This window comes from Eptatretus burgeri, chromosome 11, assembly GCF_056783735.1.
Source record: "Eptatretus burgeri isolate ZD-2024b chromosome 11, Ebu_testis_v1, whole genome shotgun sequence".
Taxonomy (NCBI): domain Eukaryota; kingdom Metazoa; phylum Chordata; class Myxini; order Myxiniformes; family Myxinidae; genus Eptatretus; species Eptatretus burgeri.
In genome coordinates, this window is record NC_140971.1 from 98,460,069 (window position 1) to 98,477,798 (window position 17,730).

A 17,730-nucleotide genomic window follows, 5' to 3' on the forward strand; every position below is an offset into this window, starting at 1 on the left:
GTGCTTCCCAGCACGCCGTGTGTGGATGAGGCACCGTGTGTGGAAGAGGCCGTGTGTGTGAGTGAAACGGCCAGTGTGGATGAGGCACCGCGGGTTCGTGCCCCCGCGTGTGTGGGTGAGGAACCGTGTGTGGATGAGGCACGGTGTGTGGATGAGGCACAGCGGTTGAGTGCCCTCGCGTGTGTGGGTGAGGCACCGCGGGTGAGTGCCCCCGCGCGAGTGAATGGAGCACCACGTGTGAGTAGTATGGTTTGTGTGAGTAGTGAGGCACGCGTGAGTGAACGGCCGTGTGCAAGGTCGCTGTGTGCCAGGGAGACCGTGTGTGTGAGAGAGCGGTATGAGAGGGAGATGTCGGTTGGCATGCGGGAGCACGCAGCCGCGTCTCCCCGTGTGAATGTGATGGTGTGGACTGTGTGCGTCGTAACACGCAGGTGTGCGTGGGTGGAATGGAGACGACGACGGCGACAGAGGAGAGAAAGCCGAGTAGCGGCTGTAGTTGTTTCGTGGACCGTGCCGGGTTCACCCAGCAGTGAGCACGCGGTTCGTGCTGTGCAACGCACGAGACCACCACGTGCTCGCTTGCGACAGTGAAGTCCCGGTCCGGAAACGCACGCGGTGGATTTGCCGATCCCGCGGACGGACAAAGTTTAGGCAGGTAAATGGATTTGGACCGGACGGGTTCTCCACGCGATCGTGTGTGTTCAGCTTCAACGGGCAGGGCACATGTGTTCGCGTGGGGAACCCCTCGAGACGTGTGGCTTGTGTTTTTTTTTATATGCGCACGGTGACGTCATGGCTGCACGTGGGGTTGGAATCCGGCAGGAGAGGGGTATCTCTGCCGGATGGTCCCGTCCAAGGAGGGACGAGGAACACGTGCAGCTGCATGACGTCACGGGCAGTTGCAAGGTGCAAAGAGCGTGAGTTGCCGCGCAGGTGCTGGGCATGGAAAAAAAAAAAGGGAAAAACAAGCCTCACTTTCGGGTACACAGGATTCCTGGGCAAGGGGTGAAAGACCCCCCTTGGCCTGGGCACAGGATGGAAACTAGTTAGGGGGAAGGGTTAGCTTAGTTAGACCGACTTCATGGGGCAGGGGTAAGTCCTCATGGAGTCCGTGGAATGGATTAGTTAGAGGGATTGTAGCCAGATTTAGGATGGGAAATAAAATGAATTTTTGAGTTTGGAGACATGGACAGACTTATGAATGTGTAGAGGGGACGTAGTTTAGCTACGTAGTGTTAAAAGGAACGTGCTGTAGTTTAAGGGACGACGTGGGAGCACGAGTTAGTTAGGGGATGTAGTTAGGAGGATGGCAGAGTTCAGCGGTGTGTGTGTTGAAGAGTTGGTGAGTTGTGAGGTGAGTACTTGGTGAGTGAGTGAGGCCAGCGGGTCTGTGTGTGTGGAGTGAGTGGGGAATGCATGGTGCGATGAGTGATTGGGGGGAGGAGTGACTCCCGCCCAAGGGACCCCGGGGTCAGAGTAAAGTGAGTTAGCTGGGTTAGTCAAATTGAAAAATGGAGGTCGTTTTGCTGTTGGTGGGAAAGTAGGCTCGAGACCCATTTGGAGGGGTGCAGGAGCCCTGTTGACGGGCTTGGGAGCGTGGCTGCGAAAGGTGAGTATCGCTGAGTGGGTACCCCGGGCACCAGGCTAGTCGGCCGCGGTAGGCCATGGGCCCATGGGGGGCCGGGATAGCGTAGTGGGCACGGGTGCGCCTGCTTGGTGCGGGGGCCCGGGGCGCCATTAGCCGCGTGGGCAGTGTTGTGGGCACGGGTGACCCTCGGAAAGGGGCCCGGGAGGCCGGCCTGCCACGTGTGCGGTTCAGGGGAGGTGCCATGGGGGGCACTCCCCGGTGTTAGGGAGCTGGTAGGCTCGGAGGCAGTGTAGTGCCCGGGGGTGCCATAGCGGGAGATTCGGCAGAGGGTCGTGCCTGCCGGAGGGAGCCACGTGTCCCAGCCAGGAGACCGTGTGAGGGCACGGAGAGAAAATTGGGGGGCGAGGCCCGAAATTGTAAGGACACCAACACAGGCGACGGGAATCTGGGTTGTTAGAACCAATAGTTTAAGCGAGAGGCGCTTGTTGAAAGCCCCGGGGTAGTTTAGCAGTTAAATGGTTAGGGTAGATTAGGAGATGTAACCCTCCGCACCATCCATCCCCTCGCTGTCGTTGTGGGCCACTGGACCCACTTTGGGTTAGATCGCCGAACTCTGGGGAGGCCATTCTGAGGCTTCGTTGGGCCTCGACACAGGACGCTAGCTCTCCCTTATTCCCCTCCGGGAAGGGAACGTAGGGGTTGGGAGTAGGCTAGGTGACAGAATAGGTTAGCCGAACAAGGACGATAAAGGGGGTTAGGGGACGATTTATAGTGGGGGAGTAAAAATAAAAACAACAGAAAAAAATTAAGTTGGGGCTAAATTGGGGTTTGACAAATTAAGGGAGTGGGTAGGTACAGTGACAGGCAAAGGCGATAGGTGGGAGGGAGACAGGTAGGTAGGTCCGAGCCCGCCTTCCAAGTGGCCAGCACCACCGCACTCCCTCCACCAACCTCCACTGAACGGCAAAGGCTGGCCAGCTTCATCGGCTGGCTGTTTTTCTTCAAGGCCGGTGCCGGCCAACTTCATCGGCAGCTGTGTTCTGCAAGGCCTGTGCCGGCCAGTTCATCTGCTGGCTGTTTTTCTTCAAGGCCTGTGCCGGCCAGTTCATCTGCCGGCTGTGTTTGCCTGCAGCGGCCTTCTTCTGCGGGCTGTGTTTGCCTGCTCACCTTTGCCATGCCATGCCCACTGCCCATGTTCACCAGCCCCGTTCAATTTTGCTTTGCCCCCCCCTGTTCATTTCCATGTGCGCCAGGATCAAGGCAACAGTTTGCAAGCTGCGAGAACTGCCCTGTTGGCAGCTACAACACGGGCCTGCAGTGGCAGCCCGTGCACCGTGTTTTGCGTCCATCCATTCATCCATTCATTCGTTGTGCTCATTGCGTGTGCCACTTGAGCTGGCACGGAGACTGCGTTGTGCAGCCCATGCACCGTTGTGGTTCACTGCATTCAGTTCAAACCATTCATGCATCCATTCGTTGTGTTCATTGCGTGTGCCACTTGAGCTGGCACGGAGACTGCGTTGTGCAGCCCAAGCACCGTTGTGGTTCACTGAGTTCAGTTCAAAAGGGAAGGCCTTGGACTGCGTGTGAGCAGCCAGCCACGTTCCCTGTCACCTGCATTGTTTTGAGCCAGAGACTGCATGCGGGCAGCCTGGCTCCCTGCTAACTGCTTTCTTTTGCAGAGTTCAATGATCCTGGGCCATGGTTTAGTGTAAGATTTGTAAGTTAAGGTAAGATGTACTGTACATATGAGTGCGCCCCCGGCATGTTTGTCTTAGCGCCGGCAATTTTATTTAAGTCGTCCGTGTGAGTGAGTTTGTTTAGATAGTTACGCAGCCCTCAGGTTATTTATTTTGGGGACACGAATACCATGAATGTCGCACTCAGGGATCCGTAGGTAAAGTGTACTAGGGGAAAACTACACATGATGGCACACGAAAATTTGACGACTCGGGACGAGTCTGTAAAAAGGGAAGGGGGTAGTGTTGTGGTTACCAGATTCGCAAACCACCATTCAGGTCCCTTAGGTGAGGTATCTCGGTAAGTACATGTGTAGTTAGGCCCAAACCCGTTGTCTAGTGGGAATACATGTCATTTATGCGAGCTGCGACTCTTCAGGATAGCCGTTTTTCTTTTACTATCTTTATTTTGGACCAACCGCCATGATCACAACCACAACATCAACCACTGACCACAACCACCGCTTCACCACAACCGCCACGACCTTCACGCACACCTCACAACCGTAGCATCGCCACCGTTCTTGCCCCGCTGTGGGTACCGGTGTTGGACTCATGCAGAACGCGCGTCGAACAGCGTGTACAAAATCACGGATTTTGTGCTTCAAAAACGGATCAAAAACGACACACGCCCACTTTTTGCCGTCCAATCGGTGAGCGAGGGGCGATTTGGCCCCGCCTCCAGAACGATCGATATATGCAAATTTGTGGATCAAAAAGCCTTCACGCCCACTTTTTCTCGGGCCAATGGGGAGCGAGGTGAAAGGTCAAAGGGAGGGGGTCAAAGGCGAAGTTACGGGGGGATAAAAGGACGGTGTTCGTCAGTCAGAGGAGAGTCGCAAAGGAGAACGAAAGAGAGTCGCAAACGAGAACGAAAGAAGTCTGGAGCCCGAAGCCTGCAGTGGCTGGAGAAGCTGAAGAGAGTCGGACGAGGGGGTGCTCGCGTCGGTGCCAGGAGCTGCACGCCCGAGGGAGGCCGGCAGCGCGACCTGGCCGAGGTGGAGACGCACACCAGGGATAATAAAGATCCTCTATACCCCGAGCATCAGCAACCCCCTCCTGTTTCCCCCCGCGCTGAGATAGTGCGACCAAGGGGGCCCCGTTCCCACCCCCTGCCAGGCACTGTCCACGAGGCCCGCGGGTTGCGGGGCCATCGCCGCTCCGCGTCTCATCACCAGACGGGTAGGCCCGACCCGGTCTCGGCCTCAGGCCGCCTCATTCTTGAGGTATTTCTTTTCCTTGGTTTTGGGTATGTGTTGTCGGCGCCGTCTGTGAAGTAGAATTGTATAAGTGTTGCCGTGTGCTCGGTAGTCGGTATTAGCTCTGCACTGTGTTTTCACTTTTATGTTTGCTTTTTGTGTAAATGGAATTGTGTTTTCTTTTTTGTGTGCATTTGGTGGAATTGTATTTGTGTGCTTTCTGTTCGTCGCGAATAAATGTGCTTTATTGTTGAACTGTTCTCCCGCTTCGCTTCGTCTTTTCCTCCATTGAATCCCCATCTTGCTTCACGTAAAGGGTTGGTAGTGGGCTGAATACGCCCGATAATTAATCGAACCGTCGAGGTCGACGATAACACCGCTCGGTTATTCTGATAGTACGGAACGGGTCGCTTAAGTGGCCCGTGTCCGAAGTCGACCTGCGGCGAGGTGCGATCGCCCGGTCTACCGTCCGCGTGGGTACTTAGGTAGTTCGAATTTGGCGAGCAACCCTATCCCACGCGGGGGCTGATTGGCTCGATCGCGGTGAGACCGAAAGGTCCACCCGTGACTGGTTCCCGGCGTTAGTCCGAGAGGGTCACGACTGGATTGTCCGTCCGGTGGGCGACGTGCCGCGATTCGAGTTACGTGGCCGTTCGCACGCCGGCGGGCGCGAATCCGCAACAATACTTTATAGACAACGTTCTCACATTCTATAATAATACATACTTTATAGACGATGTACTCACATTCTCTTAGTACATACTTTCTAGACACTCGTATTTTAATAGTACATACTTTTTAGATTATGTACTCATATTCTAATAGTACATACTTTATAGACTATGAACTCGCAATGTCTGATCAGGTGTGGAATTTGTGACATTGGGGGTAATCAAGATTGAAAATATTTTGAGGAATTGGCTTTGAATTAAAAAAAAAAACATTTTTTAACATGAATGGACAGACAATGGTGGGTGAGAATGCATCTCCACTAAGCCCTAAGGGTGATGGGGATTGTGGAGCAATGGGACCTGTAGAACCATTTGTGGGGCAATCCTGAATGTCTGCACCAGAGGGCTCTCTTGCTGATGATGTAGCAGGAAATTTCAAATGGAAAGTTTTCAGAATTGGGCACAAAATGGATTCTGATGGAAGGAAAACAGGGCAGGATCTTGCCCCACCTTACTCTGACTTTGTAGATATGCACAATAATCGTTTTAATTCCTCAGTCGATAATGCTTAATTCAGCCTCCATTGCACCCCCCCCCCCTTTTCCTACTCTTTGTATACAGAGTCAAGGCTTATGGAAGAGCAAGAACAATGAAAAGATCAGGATGGAACAGAACAAAAGGAATAGTAAAGAGAGAGAGAGGGGGTGAGACACTCACATCAGGACCAAGGTACAAATTAGAGGTGGGAGAAAATAATTATATTAATGTACTCTCAATTATAATTGTGGCTGGTGTTTTATAAATTTAATTTTTATGCTATAAGTTGAATTGGCTGTCAGTAATGCTTTCCTTTACCCAAGAGTCATTTAACCTAAATGTTGATGAAAGGAATGTCGTGCTATGGAACAGTGACCTGGTTGATAACACCAACTTTTGCCATGATTACGTCATTCACTTTTCACTTAGAAGACACGTATTGCAGTTGAAGTTTTTTTTTGCCTAAGGCTTATCAGCCCCCTCCACTCTCCCAAAAGCATATAAATGCCAGAAAATGTCATCTTAGCTTAGTGCAAATCATTGTAGATGTTTACCATCTCGGTGACTTGTATTCCATAGTACTATGTTAATAAAATTATCTGACGTAATGTACTTTCCGTTGTGGACAGTGAATTAATTGTGGCTTTCATTTGAGTAACAGGATTTACCTCGAGTCGGTTAAAACGTAAACTACAAAATTCTACAACAATGCCCTCCCACAAGCTTCACAGGTCAGGAAGTGAGGAAAACGTAAACTACAAAATTCTACAACAGTTGGTGCTGTGACATGGAGGTACTAAATCCCTGGAGGCAGTCCATGGTCCGGAGGAACAGCGAATGCCAACGAGATGCCATCCCTGATGGAGGGGCTGTTCTTAGCGGGTAACGTACTTCGAACAAACGAAAGTACATGTCAGAGAATTTTATTGATAGGCCTGAGGGGATCCTTTGGTTCGGGTGAGTGAGTGTGAGTGAAATGTGATCGTGTGTGAGGGTTATGTGGTTCGAACTAACAGTACTATATAGTTGCTTTATTATAGTGCTGGCCAGCATTTAATGTATTTTGAGCTTTATTGTATTTTCGCAACAATGAAGTGCATACTAGATGGTATTTGTGACCTGTTAATGGTTTGATAGATAGGAAATGTTGTTAAAGAGTGATGAGATTGTGTATATCGATGCAACATGCCACAGGCCACGGAGAAACGAGCAAGGAGAATGGTTAAGTGGGAAATAGATAAGTGTTATAAATGTTTGTTGAGTTACCTGTTTGTTCATTGTACTCACTGGAGGTTTGCTTGCTGTGAAATTGTTGCATTGTATTGTGTGGAGGTGTTACGGATTCGTAGGGAGTCACCTCTTTGGACGGATTTGTATGCACACTGATTTGCATTGATCTGCATGTGGTGCTGAGTGAGTGGAGAAATGGAACGTGTGTGAATCCAATATATTTCACTGGAATGAAACGTGCTCTATTGTGTATTTTGGCTTTGAAAGCTTGTGGGAGTGCATGTGTGATGGAAAAATGGAGATAGAGATTGGTCATCACCGTGATTGTGAAGACTCTGGACAAGGTGAAAGTGCGCACACCGATTCCAGAGGAAACGATGGTGACCGATTCTGCACGTGCTGTTAATTAATTGTGCGGGGCGAATGTCATTGAGAGTGTTTTTACCGGATCGAGAGAGTGTGTGTGTGTGTGTGTGTGTGTGTGTGTGTGTGTGTGTGTGTGTGTGTGTGTGTGTGTGTGTGTGTGAATTCAATCTTGGTGAAAATCTGAATTGGAAATGATATTTTAACAACTAAAGAAACTTCAGGCAGAGAGCGAAGGCAGCCTGGCTGTTCGTGGTTTGGTGCTGATAAAAACCCAAGGTCACGAATCTCCTTGAACTGGCTTTCTCACTGTTTCATAAATTTTGTATGCTGTTTTGGCTTTGAACACTGTACGTTGCATACATGATAAATGGATGGTCTCCTCGGAGCATCATTTGAATACCTGTTATAATAATAATAATAATAATCATAATAATAACGCGAAGGTCGCGAGCTCTCCCTGTACGGGCCAACACTCTTCTGTGTTTGAATCTCGACTTGGCTACAGAGTGAGATGAAAGTGAAGTCCATTTAGGAGGCTCGCTATCGCCGGCATTGTGAGGAAAATCCTCTAATTACTCAACCCGGCAAGGTTTAAGTGCTGAGCAGTTGTTGGTGCGGCTCAGAGATTTATGGGTGCTGAGCCCTCAATCCGATTCATATGCAGATTCAAAAGGAAAAAGGAGGGGGCTACTGTGTTGAAATGCACATGCCGTGCCCAGTGACGTGTCAGAAATGCTTCCAAAATTTTGATACGAATTGTAGCCATTGTACTTAAAAGATGTGATCTAAATGTAGAAACATGATTTGGAATGATTTTAAAGTGATTCGATGATGTTCAGCACATAGGGCGATTCACAGATGAATCAATTATCCCTTGGATGGACGTTGAACTAGGCGTGCAGTCTTCATTAGTGTGTGAATGTTAAAGTTAATAAATGACATTGGTGGGTGGATGTTAAAGAGAGATTCCTTCCAGAAACTACTGCTGGGAAGGCAATGGCAAACAACCCAGTGTAACCCTTTGATCGATTCAGGCAGGCAAAATTCATTGCATAGATGAACGAAATCATGTTACCTCTTAAAATGATTAATCTGTTAACCAAGTACAAATAAGATGACTGGTGAAGAAAATTGGGTTAAAATCCAGACAAAGCTGGTGCACAGACTGGCTGTCTAGTCCGTTGCAGGCCTTATCAGAGGAAAAAAATCCAAGGTCACGAAACTGGAATGTTTGTGCTTTAGCGGGAGGGAAGAATAAATGTGTGTTCCCTACCTGGGATAGATGCTGAAGATTTTATTTTTGATTTATTGATTTTAAAAGAAAATATTTATTGTCACAATGATAGACCATAAAGCTGTTTAAGCGAGATTGGATGAATAATGCACTCAAAAGGTGGAGTTTTAACCTAATGGAAAAAGGAGGAGTAGCCAATCAGGAGAAAGAGGGCAAATCTCCCATGCCTCCCCCACAGCAGTGGTAAAGATTGGGAAGGTTCTAGCTACATGTGTGGACGGAGTGTTTTGAGCTGCAATTTAAATGATATTCGCCTGATGACAAATTTGACAAATGATTTGCACAATTTTTGTACACCTGTTTAGACAGAGTTTTAAACTGTATTTATTTGTTTGATAAAGGAAATGGATTCGTATTTTAAAGGTCAAAGGATGTTATTAGATGGCTAGTGTATGTGAGTTGGTCATTGCAGCATGTTGCTGTTTTGGTGAGAGAGAAATGGACAAGATGGACAATGTCAGAGATTTAAAATATTGATGGAATTCTGAATAGTGATGAGAGAGATTGGTTAAACATTATTTTTCCGAGATATTTCAGTTCCATTGACCATGAAAGAAATGGATGTTCATCAGGTTAATGAAACAACGTTAGCATTTGGTATTGTTTAAACTGTTTGGAGAAATTTTGTGACAATGTTTTCAAAGTTCTTGTTTCCAAAATGGACACTCTGCAGCCAAGGTGTGATCTGTAGCTCGGCAACTCGATGTCATGGCCGAGCGGAGTGGAACTCTCATCATGGGGGGTTTGCAGAGCTGAGAGGCCGAAAAAGACTTCCAAAAGAATCACTCTGTGACTAAAATAATAATCAAGCTACTCTTGTTTAATCACTCCTGTGAAATGATGTAAGAATGTGCAATCTAGCTTTGAATTATTTTGGGAATCTATTTTGTGAATTGAAACTGTATTGTATTGATGAACAAGTGATACACGTGATAACGTTTGCATGTGATATTAATCAGAAAAGTGATTTACACACACCTTCTTACCGGATCGGGTGTCAAAATACACAAACATGGAGGTTGTGTATGGTAACTGTGTTAATTACTTTCAGACTCAGCTCATAAAAAAGGAACTCATTGAGAACGAACCATTGTTTCTTTTGGTTATAATTGATATAAACTTTTGTTTTGAGATTACAAATTGACAAACCTTTCATCATATAAGTCTCATAATCCTAATTTAAATGTATTGGGGTCTTCAAATGACAGAGTAATGATTGGTTTTATCACAGTAAGGTTATTAATAACTTGTATTTATTGATTAATATATTGTCAATCACTGTACCTATGGACCTTGTTAATCTGTTAATTGAGGATAGAGAAAAGTTAATGAGAATTGAATCAAGATAATAATATATTAAGTTGAAGTACTTACATAATATTGAAAGGGGGTCTGCATTATTGAATTGATTGACAGATTGGTCAACATTACATATTAGGAATCATAAGTTAACTGCAAGGCAAAATCAAGTTATGAGGGAAAACAGCATGGTATTTACATAACCATAATGCAGAATCACTGAAAGAATGGCGAGACCAACAGCAATCATGAAATCAATTAAATGGAATTAGGAATTGTACCATGCATTGTAACTGTATTGCTCTCACTGATTAGGAGCTAGTACTGACCTGACTGTAATTTATGTAAAACTAGCATAACCCGCGCTCTGCGCGACATGTTGGGGTGGGTGTGTTTGAGAAAGGAACTGATGCAAAGTATCAGTAGTAATTTTACTTTAATGGAGTAAGTGGAATACGATTTCACCGTTTCAGAACCATTTTATTTACTTTTTTTGTACCATGCACCTCATATGGTCTTTGAGATAATGTAAGCCGAATATCACGTTACTTAAGCACAGAACAAAGTCGAAGATAGCGCGACACGAAACCACAAACTCGGAAAAAATATATATGATGCCTCTACAATTTGTAGAAAGACAAACAAAAGGATAAACAAGAATTATGCGGAGTACGATGGCATGACCATGTGACATGAAAAAAGAAGTGAAATGGGTCAGAATAAAAGAATTATATGATTGAAAAGAGTGCAATGATGCTCCAAGCCAATTTAAATATTATCTGTGTTATCTGTCTTCCGATTAGTTGGTCAATGCGTGATTTTTGATTAAGTGGTACTTATTGTACGTTTACTTAAGTAAGTTGAGGTATTTCTAACACTGACTTGACCATCTTTCTTCAGTACGGAAGTGCTAAGTTAGCTGGAAGTAAATAAATAAATAATGGCAGTTGCTCTGGAACTACTTGCGAATGAAACGGTGAATTGTTTAGCAGATATGAATGTTAAAATGGTAACTGTGCAAAATCGAATCGCTTTGGATTCTGTACTTGAAAGAAGTAGCTTACTTTCATAATTATTGTACAGATGATGGAATATTTTTGGTGAAAATAATTCTTGATTGTAAATTGGAACGCTGATAAAGACTGTTGCCCTTTCGAAATGGAAATAGCAAATGAGATGAATGTTTTGAGTGTACATACAATTGAGTATTCTGTATATTTTAGCATGTCATTTAGGGAAATAACAAGGAAAGGGATAAAATATTGATACAACATATAATGCAAGTTGAATGCTTCTGTAAGAACCTATGTCAGTCTTGTTGAAATACATGAGCCCATAACATTTATGGATTGGCATGTTTAATCGATGCTTAACCTTGATTTTGTTTGTTTCAGAGTGTTGAGAGCAGTTGAACCATGCAATGTGCGATTTCGTCTAATGAAGCTTTGAAAGAACTTCCACCGAAAGATTGGACGATGGGGAGAACCCAGATTTTGGTAATTGGGCATTCAACATGGCCTATCCTTTGACTTCCGGTTCTGGGTTTGGAGCATTGGCAGGTCTCCTTGGGGGCTCCCTGCTGACGACCTCAAAGTTAAGTTTCCGGTCATTATCTGTCCCGTTTTAACTGTTTATTTTCTCACCTCCATGTTACTGTGTGTTCCTGGTTCGGTTTTGTTTCAAAAATCATGCTATTTTGTGAGATTTCGTCGAACTTGTCTTACTGGGTGCTTGAGGCCTATCCTTGAGGCTTGAGGCCTACCCTTTGTTCCCCTCGGTGTACGATCGTGTTTATTTGTTTTTTCTCCCCATTATCTTCAATTTCTATCTTTCCCACTTTCTTAACATCCCACATCACAACTAATCACTCTATTTCTTATCTACAAAAAAAAACGCGACCTTCCTCCGATTCTTCTTCTTCTTCTTCTTCTTCTTCTTCATCTCCTCTTCTTCATCTCCTCTTCTTCTTCCTCCTCTTCTTCTTCCGCGATTTTTTTTTCAACAACACTTCCATGACCTAATCTGTTGAAAACTCTCTCAAACATTAATAATAATAACAAAAACGATCTCTTATAATGCTTCATCTTCCTCTTTCACACGTGTGGTACTCTTTACTGTATCAGAATGCACTACTCTTCTGCTATTTAAACAGACTGCTCTCAATTCGACCTTTCCTTCATACCTTGCCTAAAAAATCCAACTGTTACAGTGTTTCTTCTCTCCATTCTCTGAATTCGCCTTCATTGCATCCATCAAGAAACGTGTTAAATCGCATCTCTGACCTAAAACTTAAAAAAACCCAGTTTGCTATGAATGTTCGCTTTCCATCAACCATTCTTTTTTTCCAACTTCAGTGCCAACTCACTCCTCTCACCCCTCACTCTCAAAGCAAAGATCCCACTCTTCTCCCTCCAAGCCTCCCTCTCACCTCTCTCAAAAACTCCCCCCTCACCTTTCTCCAACCATTCAACCCCCTCACTCATCCTTCCCAAAGTAGCCCCACCCTCCCATCCACAAAGCTGCCTCCTTCCACTGCCCTCTCACCTCCATCTCTTCAGTGCACCTCCTCAAATCCTCAACTGCCTTCTTCCCCCTCTCTTGTCCCCCTCTCCCCCAGCACCACAGAGCCTTTTCTCCTCCTCATTCGGCCCCCTCCCATAGCAATTCTGCAATCCCACACACTCTTTCAACAACACTCTTACCTCCCCCCTTGTCCCTTGTCCTACCCTCCCCCCCCCCCCCCCCCCCTGCACCCAAAACCTCCTCCCCTACCTCTTCATTAAAAGTATGGACCTCAAATATCCGGGGCCTTCCCTCAAACCTTACAGATCTTTCCATACAGGTTGCCACTGACAAACCAGACATATTCTGCCAAACAGAAACTTTCCTCCCCCAAGACGTGTCTGACTCCCAAGTATCTCTCCCTGGTTACTCCCTCCTCCGGTTTGACAGACCTGAGCCTCACCCTGGTGGAGGAGTTGCTCTCTTCATCAAAGACTCTATTCCTCACTCTCCATGCACTGCCCTCACTCCCCCAGGAATACCTCTGGCTACGGCTTCCCTCAACTCCCACCTCATGTTTATATGTGTACTGTACCGTCCACCGAACAGTGATGACTCCATCTACACCTCACTATCTGAAAACATGGACCAACTTCTACCTTCTCATACGTGGTGACTTCAATTGTCATCATGCCAGTTGGCTCGGTGTGGGTACCTCTCTCACCTGTCATGGCACCTCAGCAAAAGCTTTCTGCGACTCATTGGGACTGACTCAATCGGTCAACTTACCGACCCGGATCTCAACCAATGGTACTCCATCTCTTCTGGATCTGATTTTGACAAATTTCCCTGACAATATCTGCTGCTCTTCCTCTGCTTCAATCGGTTCTTCTGACCACGTCCTTGTCAAAGTGGACATCTCTCTGGCTATTATCAGAGAACCCCCTCACCGCCGTCGAGTCTGGCATTTCACTCAAGCCGACTGGCAGGGTCTTCAAGCAGCCCTCAAACTTATAGACTGGGCTCCTATCTCAACTTTCTCCAACATCAACTCATCCTGGGAATTCTTTCAAAGAAACTTGCTCTCCCTCATGCACAGATTTATCCCCTCTCGTCTTCAGTTGTCCTACCCTTCCTCCCGCCCTTGGTTCACTGAAGCTTGTTGTGAGGCAGTTGTCCTGAAACAACTTGCCTTTGCCTCATGGAAAGCAAACCCAACAGAGGGCAATCTCAGTTCCTTCCATAAAGCTCAGAACAAGTGTGTATCTACCCTCAGGAGATGCAGAAAACAACATCTTTCTAAGCTCAAGTCTGAATTCTCAAACCTCTCTCCCTCCTCAAAATCCTGGTGGCATCTAATCAAATCTGTTTCTGGTGTATGTTCCCCCTCCATCCCCTCCCTTACCTCAAATGGCAGCACTGCTGATACCGCACGTGATAAAGCTGAATGTCTAAACTCGGTGTTTGCAGCTAAATCTTGTGTCCAAAACCCATCACTTTCTCTACCCACCTTACCCAGTCGCACCCAACTGTCCCTGGACTCTGTGTCCTTTTCTCCTGACAAGGTGGAGAGCTTGATGTCAAACCTCGACTCAGTTTCTGCAACCGGTCCAGACGGCATCAGCCCACGTGTCCTCAAAGCCTGCTCTTCTGCTCTTGCTCACCCTCTCTCTGTTCTATTCACCCTCTCATTTGCCCAAGGCCATCTGCCATCTGCTTGGAAATCAGCTAACATCACTGCCCTGCACAAAAAGGTGCAAAGACAGATCCCTGCAACGACAGACCAATCAGCCTTCTCCCAATCATCAGCAAGGTTATGGAATCCATCATCGCTTCAGACATCAAATCCTTCCTCTTCTCCAATGGCCTGATTTCTGATCAATTTGGTTTCAGACCAGGTCACTCTACCTGGGATATGCTGCTTCTGCTCTCCCATCAATGGATGGAGGTCCTCAATGCCAGACAGGAAATCCGAGCCGTATCCCTGGATACGGCTTTTGATACAGTCTGGCACCCTTCCCTGCTCACCAAACTCTCTTCCTATGGTATCCAAGGCCATCTCCACTCATGGCTCGCAGACTTCGTCTCCTGTCGCAGTCAACGTGTGGCCCTAAATGGAGTTCTTTCATCCCCTTTTCCTGTCCAGGCTGGAGTTCCTCAAGGTAGCGTTCTGGGCCCTGTTCTTTTTCTGGTTTTCATCAATGATCTCTCCGACTCTCTGGAAAATCCTCTATATCTCTCTGCTGATGACTCCACCCTCTGCCGTACCATCGGTCATCCCTCAGACCGGCAAGCAGCAGCTTCTTCGCTCACTGCAGATCTGGATAAAATCACAAACTGGTCCAACACGTGGAACATGTCTTTCAATCCGGACAAATTTCACACATCAAACCTGATTTCACATCAAACCTGATTGCACAAACTGCTGCTACGAGGCCCCAAACTCTGCTGGGGCTGGATCTCTAGGTCACCTCTCGAGTCTTTTTCGTCTCCTTCAACCCAGTGTCAGGCCCAAGCTCGTACCTGCCAAGATCTACCTTCGCTTCAGCTCAAGGAGTGCTTCGACTGTGTTTCCTGTTGGGTGCTAATTAAATGGGAACACACTCACTAACCCGGCTGGGACACTATTGAAATGGTCGTCATCCAGCATTCGAATGATATGAGCACTTGCTGCAAATTGTTGATTGAACTTGTGTCACGGATATCTTTTCTCCTCCAGGAACGGGGTATGGTGATCATGTGTAATATAATTATTCAAATTTTCCTGATAAGGAAAAAGGGGGGAGTTGTGGGAGAAAATAATTATAATAAGGTCCTCTCAATTATAATTGTTGCTGGTATTTTATAAATTTAATTTTTATGCTATAAGTTGAATTGGCTGTCAGTAATGCTTTCCTTTACCCAAGAGTCTTTTAACCTAAATGTTGATAAAAGGAATGTCTTGCTATGGAACAAAGTGACCTGGTTGATAACACTAACTTTTTCCATGATTACGTCATTCGCTTTTCACCTAGAAGACACGTATTGCAGTTGGAGTTTTTTTGCCTAAGCCTTATCAGCCCTCTCCACCCTCGCAAAAGCATATAAATGCCAGAAAATGTAATCTTAGCTTAGTGCAAATCATCGTAGATGTTTACCATCTCGGTGGCTTGTATTCCATCGTATTGTTGTGGGGGCGACCGCTTTTAGATAATTGCGGCTGCACGCGCCCACCAACCGTAGCAATCCAGTCGCAGCTTTTCGGATCAACGCCGAAACCCAGCTACTGGTGTTGTTAACCACACCATAAATCAGCCAACTCTTCTGTCCACGCGCGACAGGGTTGATCGCCGAATTGTCAATTTACCTAATTATTCGCGCAGACAGAAATGCCGGGGATTTACAGCTCAACAGGACACGTACGGACATGAGCCGCTTTAAGCAGCTTTCTCCGTTTGCGATTGCTGAGCGGTTTATTATCGCCAAGCCCCGTCGGACCCGATTATCTTATCGGCTATCAAAAACCAGTGGCTCTTATTCCAAACGCAATTACGGCAGTTCAATGGAGGAAGGGACGCAACGAGCAGGTGAATATTCAAACAATGAGGACATTTATTTATTATGCAGGCACGTATGCAATGAATGGGAGTAAGGGACAAGACACGACCAAAAAGACCTACAGCCATTGTCTATTTATTATGTACATACACTTAACAATTCTACTTATCGGACAAGGCGCCACAGACTTACATGCAAAAACCCCAGGAAAGAAAAGAGAGAACAGGGCCCATAGGCCTTTAATGTTCCTCGGAGCTGTGAAGACTGAAGGAGCTCCGCGAGACCGTGCAGGTTAGTGTGTACTAGGTGCGGTGGGACGCAAGAAGCACGCGGGCCACCATCTACTCTGCTTTATTGCGCAGCCGGAAGCACAGTTCTGCCACCCCTAGCGGGCGAGGCATGATATACGAAAACCCAATCACGTGACACAGCACACTCCTCCCCTCGTAAAATGACCCGTCACATAACGAACGGATAATCACAACATGACCATCAGAAACCCATCAACACTCATAATCCTCCAAGTACCGTGGCCGCATTCTGACCCGCCTCGGACGGGCAGCGCCACCAGACAGCCCAGGCTCATACGCCTCCCGGCTCGGTCGAGGTGACATCCTCGCCGGACTCGCACTTTCCGCAACACCAGGTACCCCCGACTGCCCAGCCTGCTCGACGTCCCCGGGTAGGACGGCATCAGGCGAAGACCCCCTCGGCGCTGGCCCAGCCAGTCCCGGCGATACAACGTCAGGTGCCGGCGAGACTACCGGTGGGGGCCCCGCAACGTTCGGCTCGGGGAGGTGTGGGGGGGGTGACGCTGAACAGCGATCATGCATCTGGTCCACGTGCCGCTTCCACACACCCCCACCATCAGTCCGCACCATGCAATTCGCCGGCCCCAGCACCCCAGAGACCACCGCCGGCACCCATTTGGAACCGTGGAAATAATCGCGTACCATCACCCGCTGCCCCACCTCGAAGCTGCGCAGCCGCGTCGGACGCGACATAGCCCCACTCACCGACCCTCCAGGTCGCAGCAAATCTAGCCTGGACCGCAAAGCCCGTCCATAGAGACGAATAGCAGGTGAGTCACCCGTGACAGGATGAACTGCGTTCCTGTAATGGAGCAAAAAACATCGACCACCGTCTGCACAGGTGCAACACCCCCTGCGCAAAGCCCGCTTCAACATCTTGACAAACGACTCAGCTTGGCCATTCGTCTCAGGATGATAAGGTGCGGACCTTAGATGTCGAATACCATTCTGGCGCATAAACTCATCAAATACACCCGCGATGAACTGCGGACCATTATCAGAGACCAGGATCTCCGGCAACCCTTTATTAGCAAAGATCGTCCGCAGCTTCTCTACCGTAATGCTTGCTGAAGTATGCTGCATTACTACCACCTCCGGCCATTTAGAGAATGCATCAATCACAATCAAAAACATCTTGCCATTAACCGGCCCCGCAAAATCTACATGGACCCTTTGCCAAGCTCGGTCTGGCACAGGCCAGAGCCCCGAAGCTCGACGCGGGTTATCAGCATCTGTCTGGCACGTGGTGCAACGCTTAACCAATTGCTCAATGTCTTTGTCCAACCCCGGCCACCACAACAGGCTACGAGCAAGACTCTTGGTCTTCACGATGCCCAGGTGACTGGCATGCAGTTCTTCCAAACACCGCTGCTTGAACCTCGGTGGAATCACGGTCCTCATTCCCCACATTATGCACCGTTGGACCAACGACAGCTCCGCTGCGCGTGACGTGAAAG

General features: G+C 47.4%; 1 protein-coding gene across 5 annotated transcripts in view; it reads left to right on the forward strand.

Moving 5' to 3' along the window:
* The window catches only part of LOC147017735 (uncharacterized), a 59,722-nt gene extending 42,642 nt beyond the window's left edge, over nt 1–17,080 (forward strand). For 2 of the 5 annotated variants that reach the window (XM_085847606.1, XM_085847607.1), the window contains exons 3-4: nt 5,819–5,926; nt 11,318–17,080. In XM_085847606.1, the coding sequence (XP_085703732.1) occupies nt 13,037–14,296 (1,260 nt within the window). In that variant the 5' untranslated portion in view covers nt 5,819–5,926; nt 11,318–13,036 and the 3' untranslated portion in view covers nt 14,297–17,080. The other 3 variants (XM_085847605.1, XM_085847609.1, XM_085847608.1) reach the window with 3 other exon arrangements.
* Nucleotides 17,081–17,730: the final 650 nt, after the last annotated feature.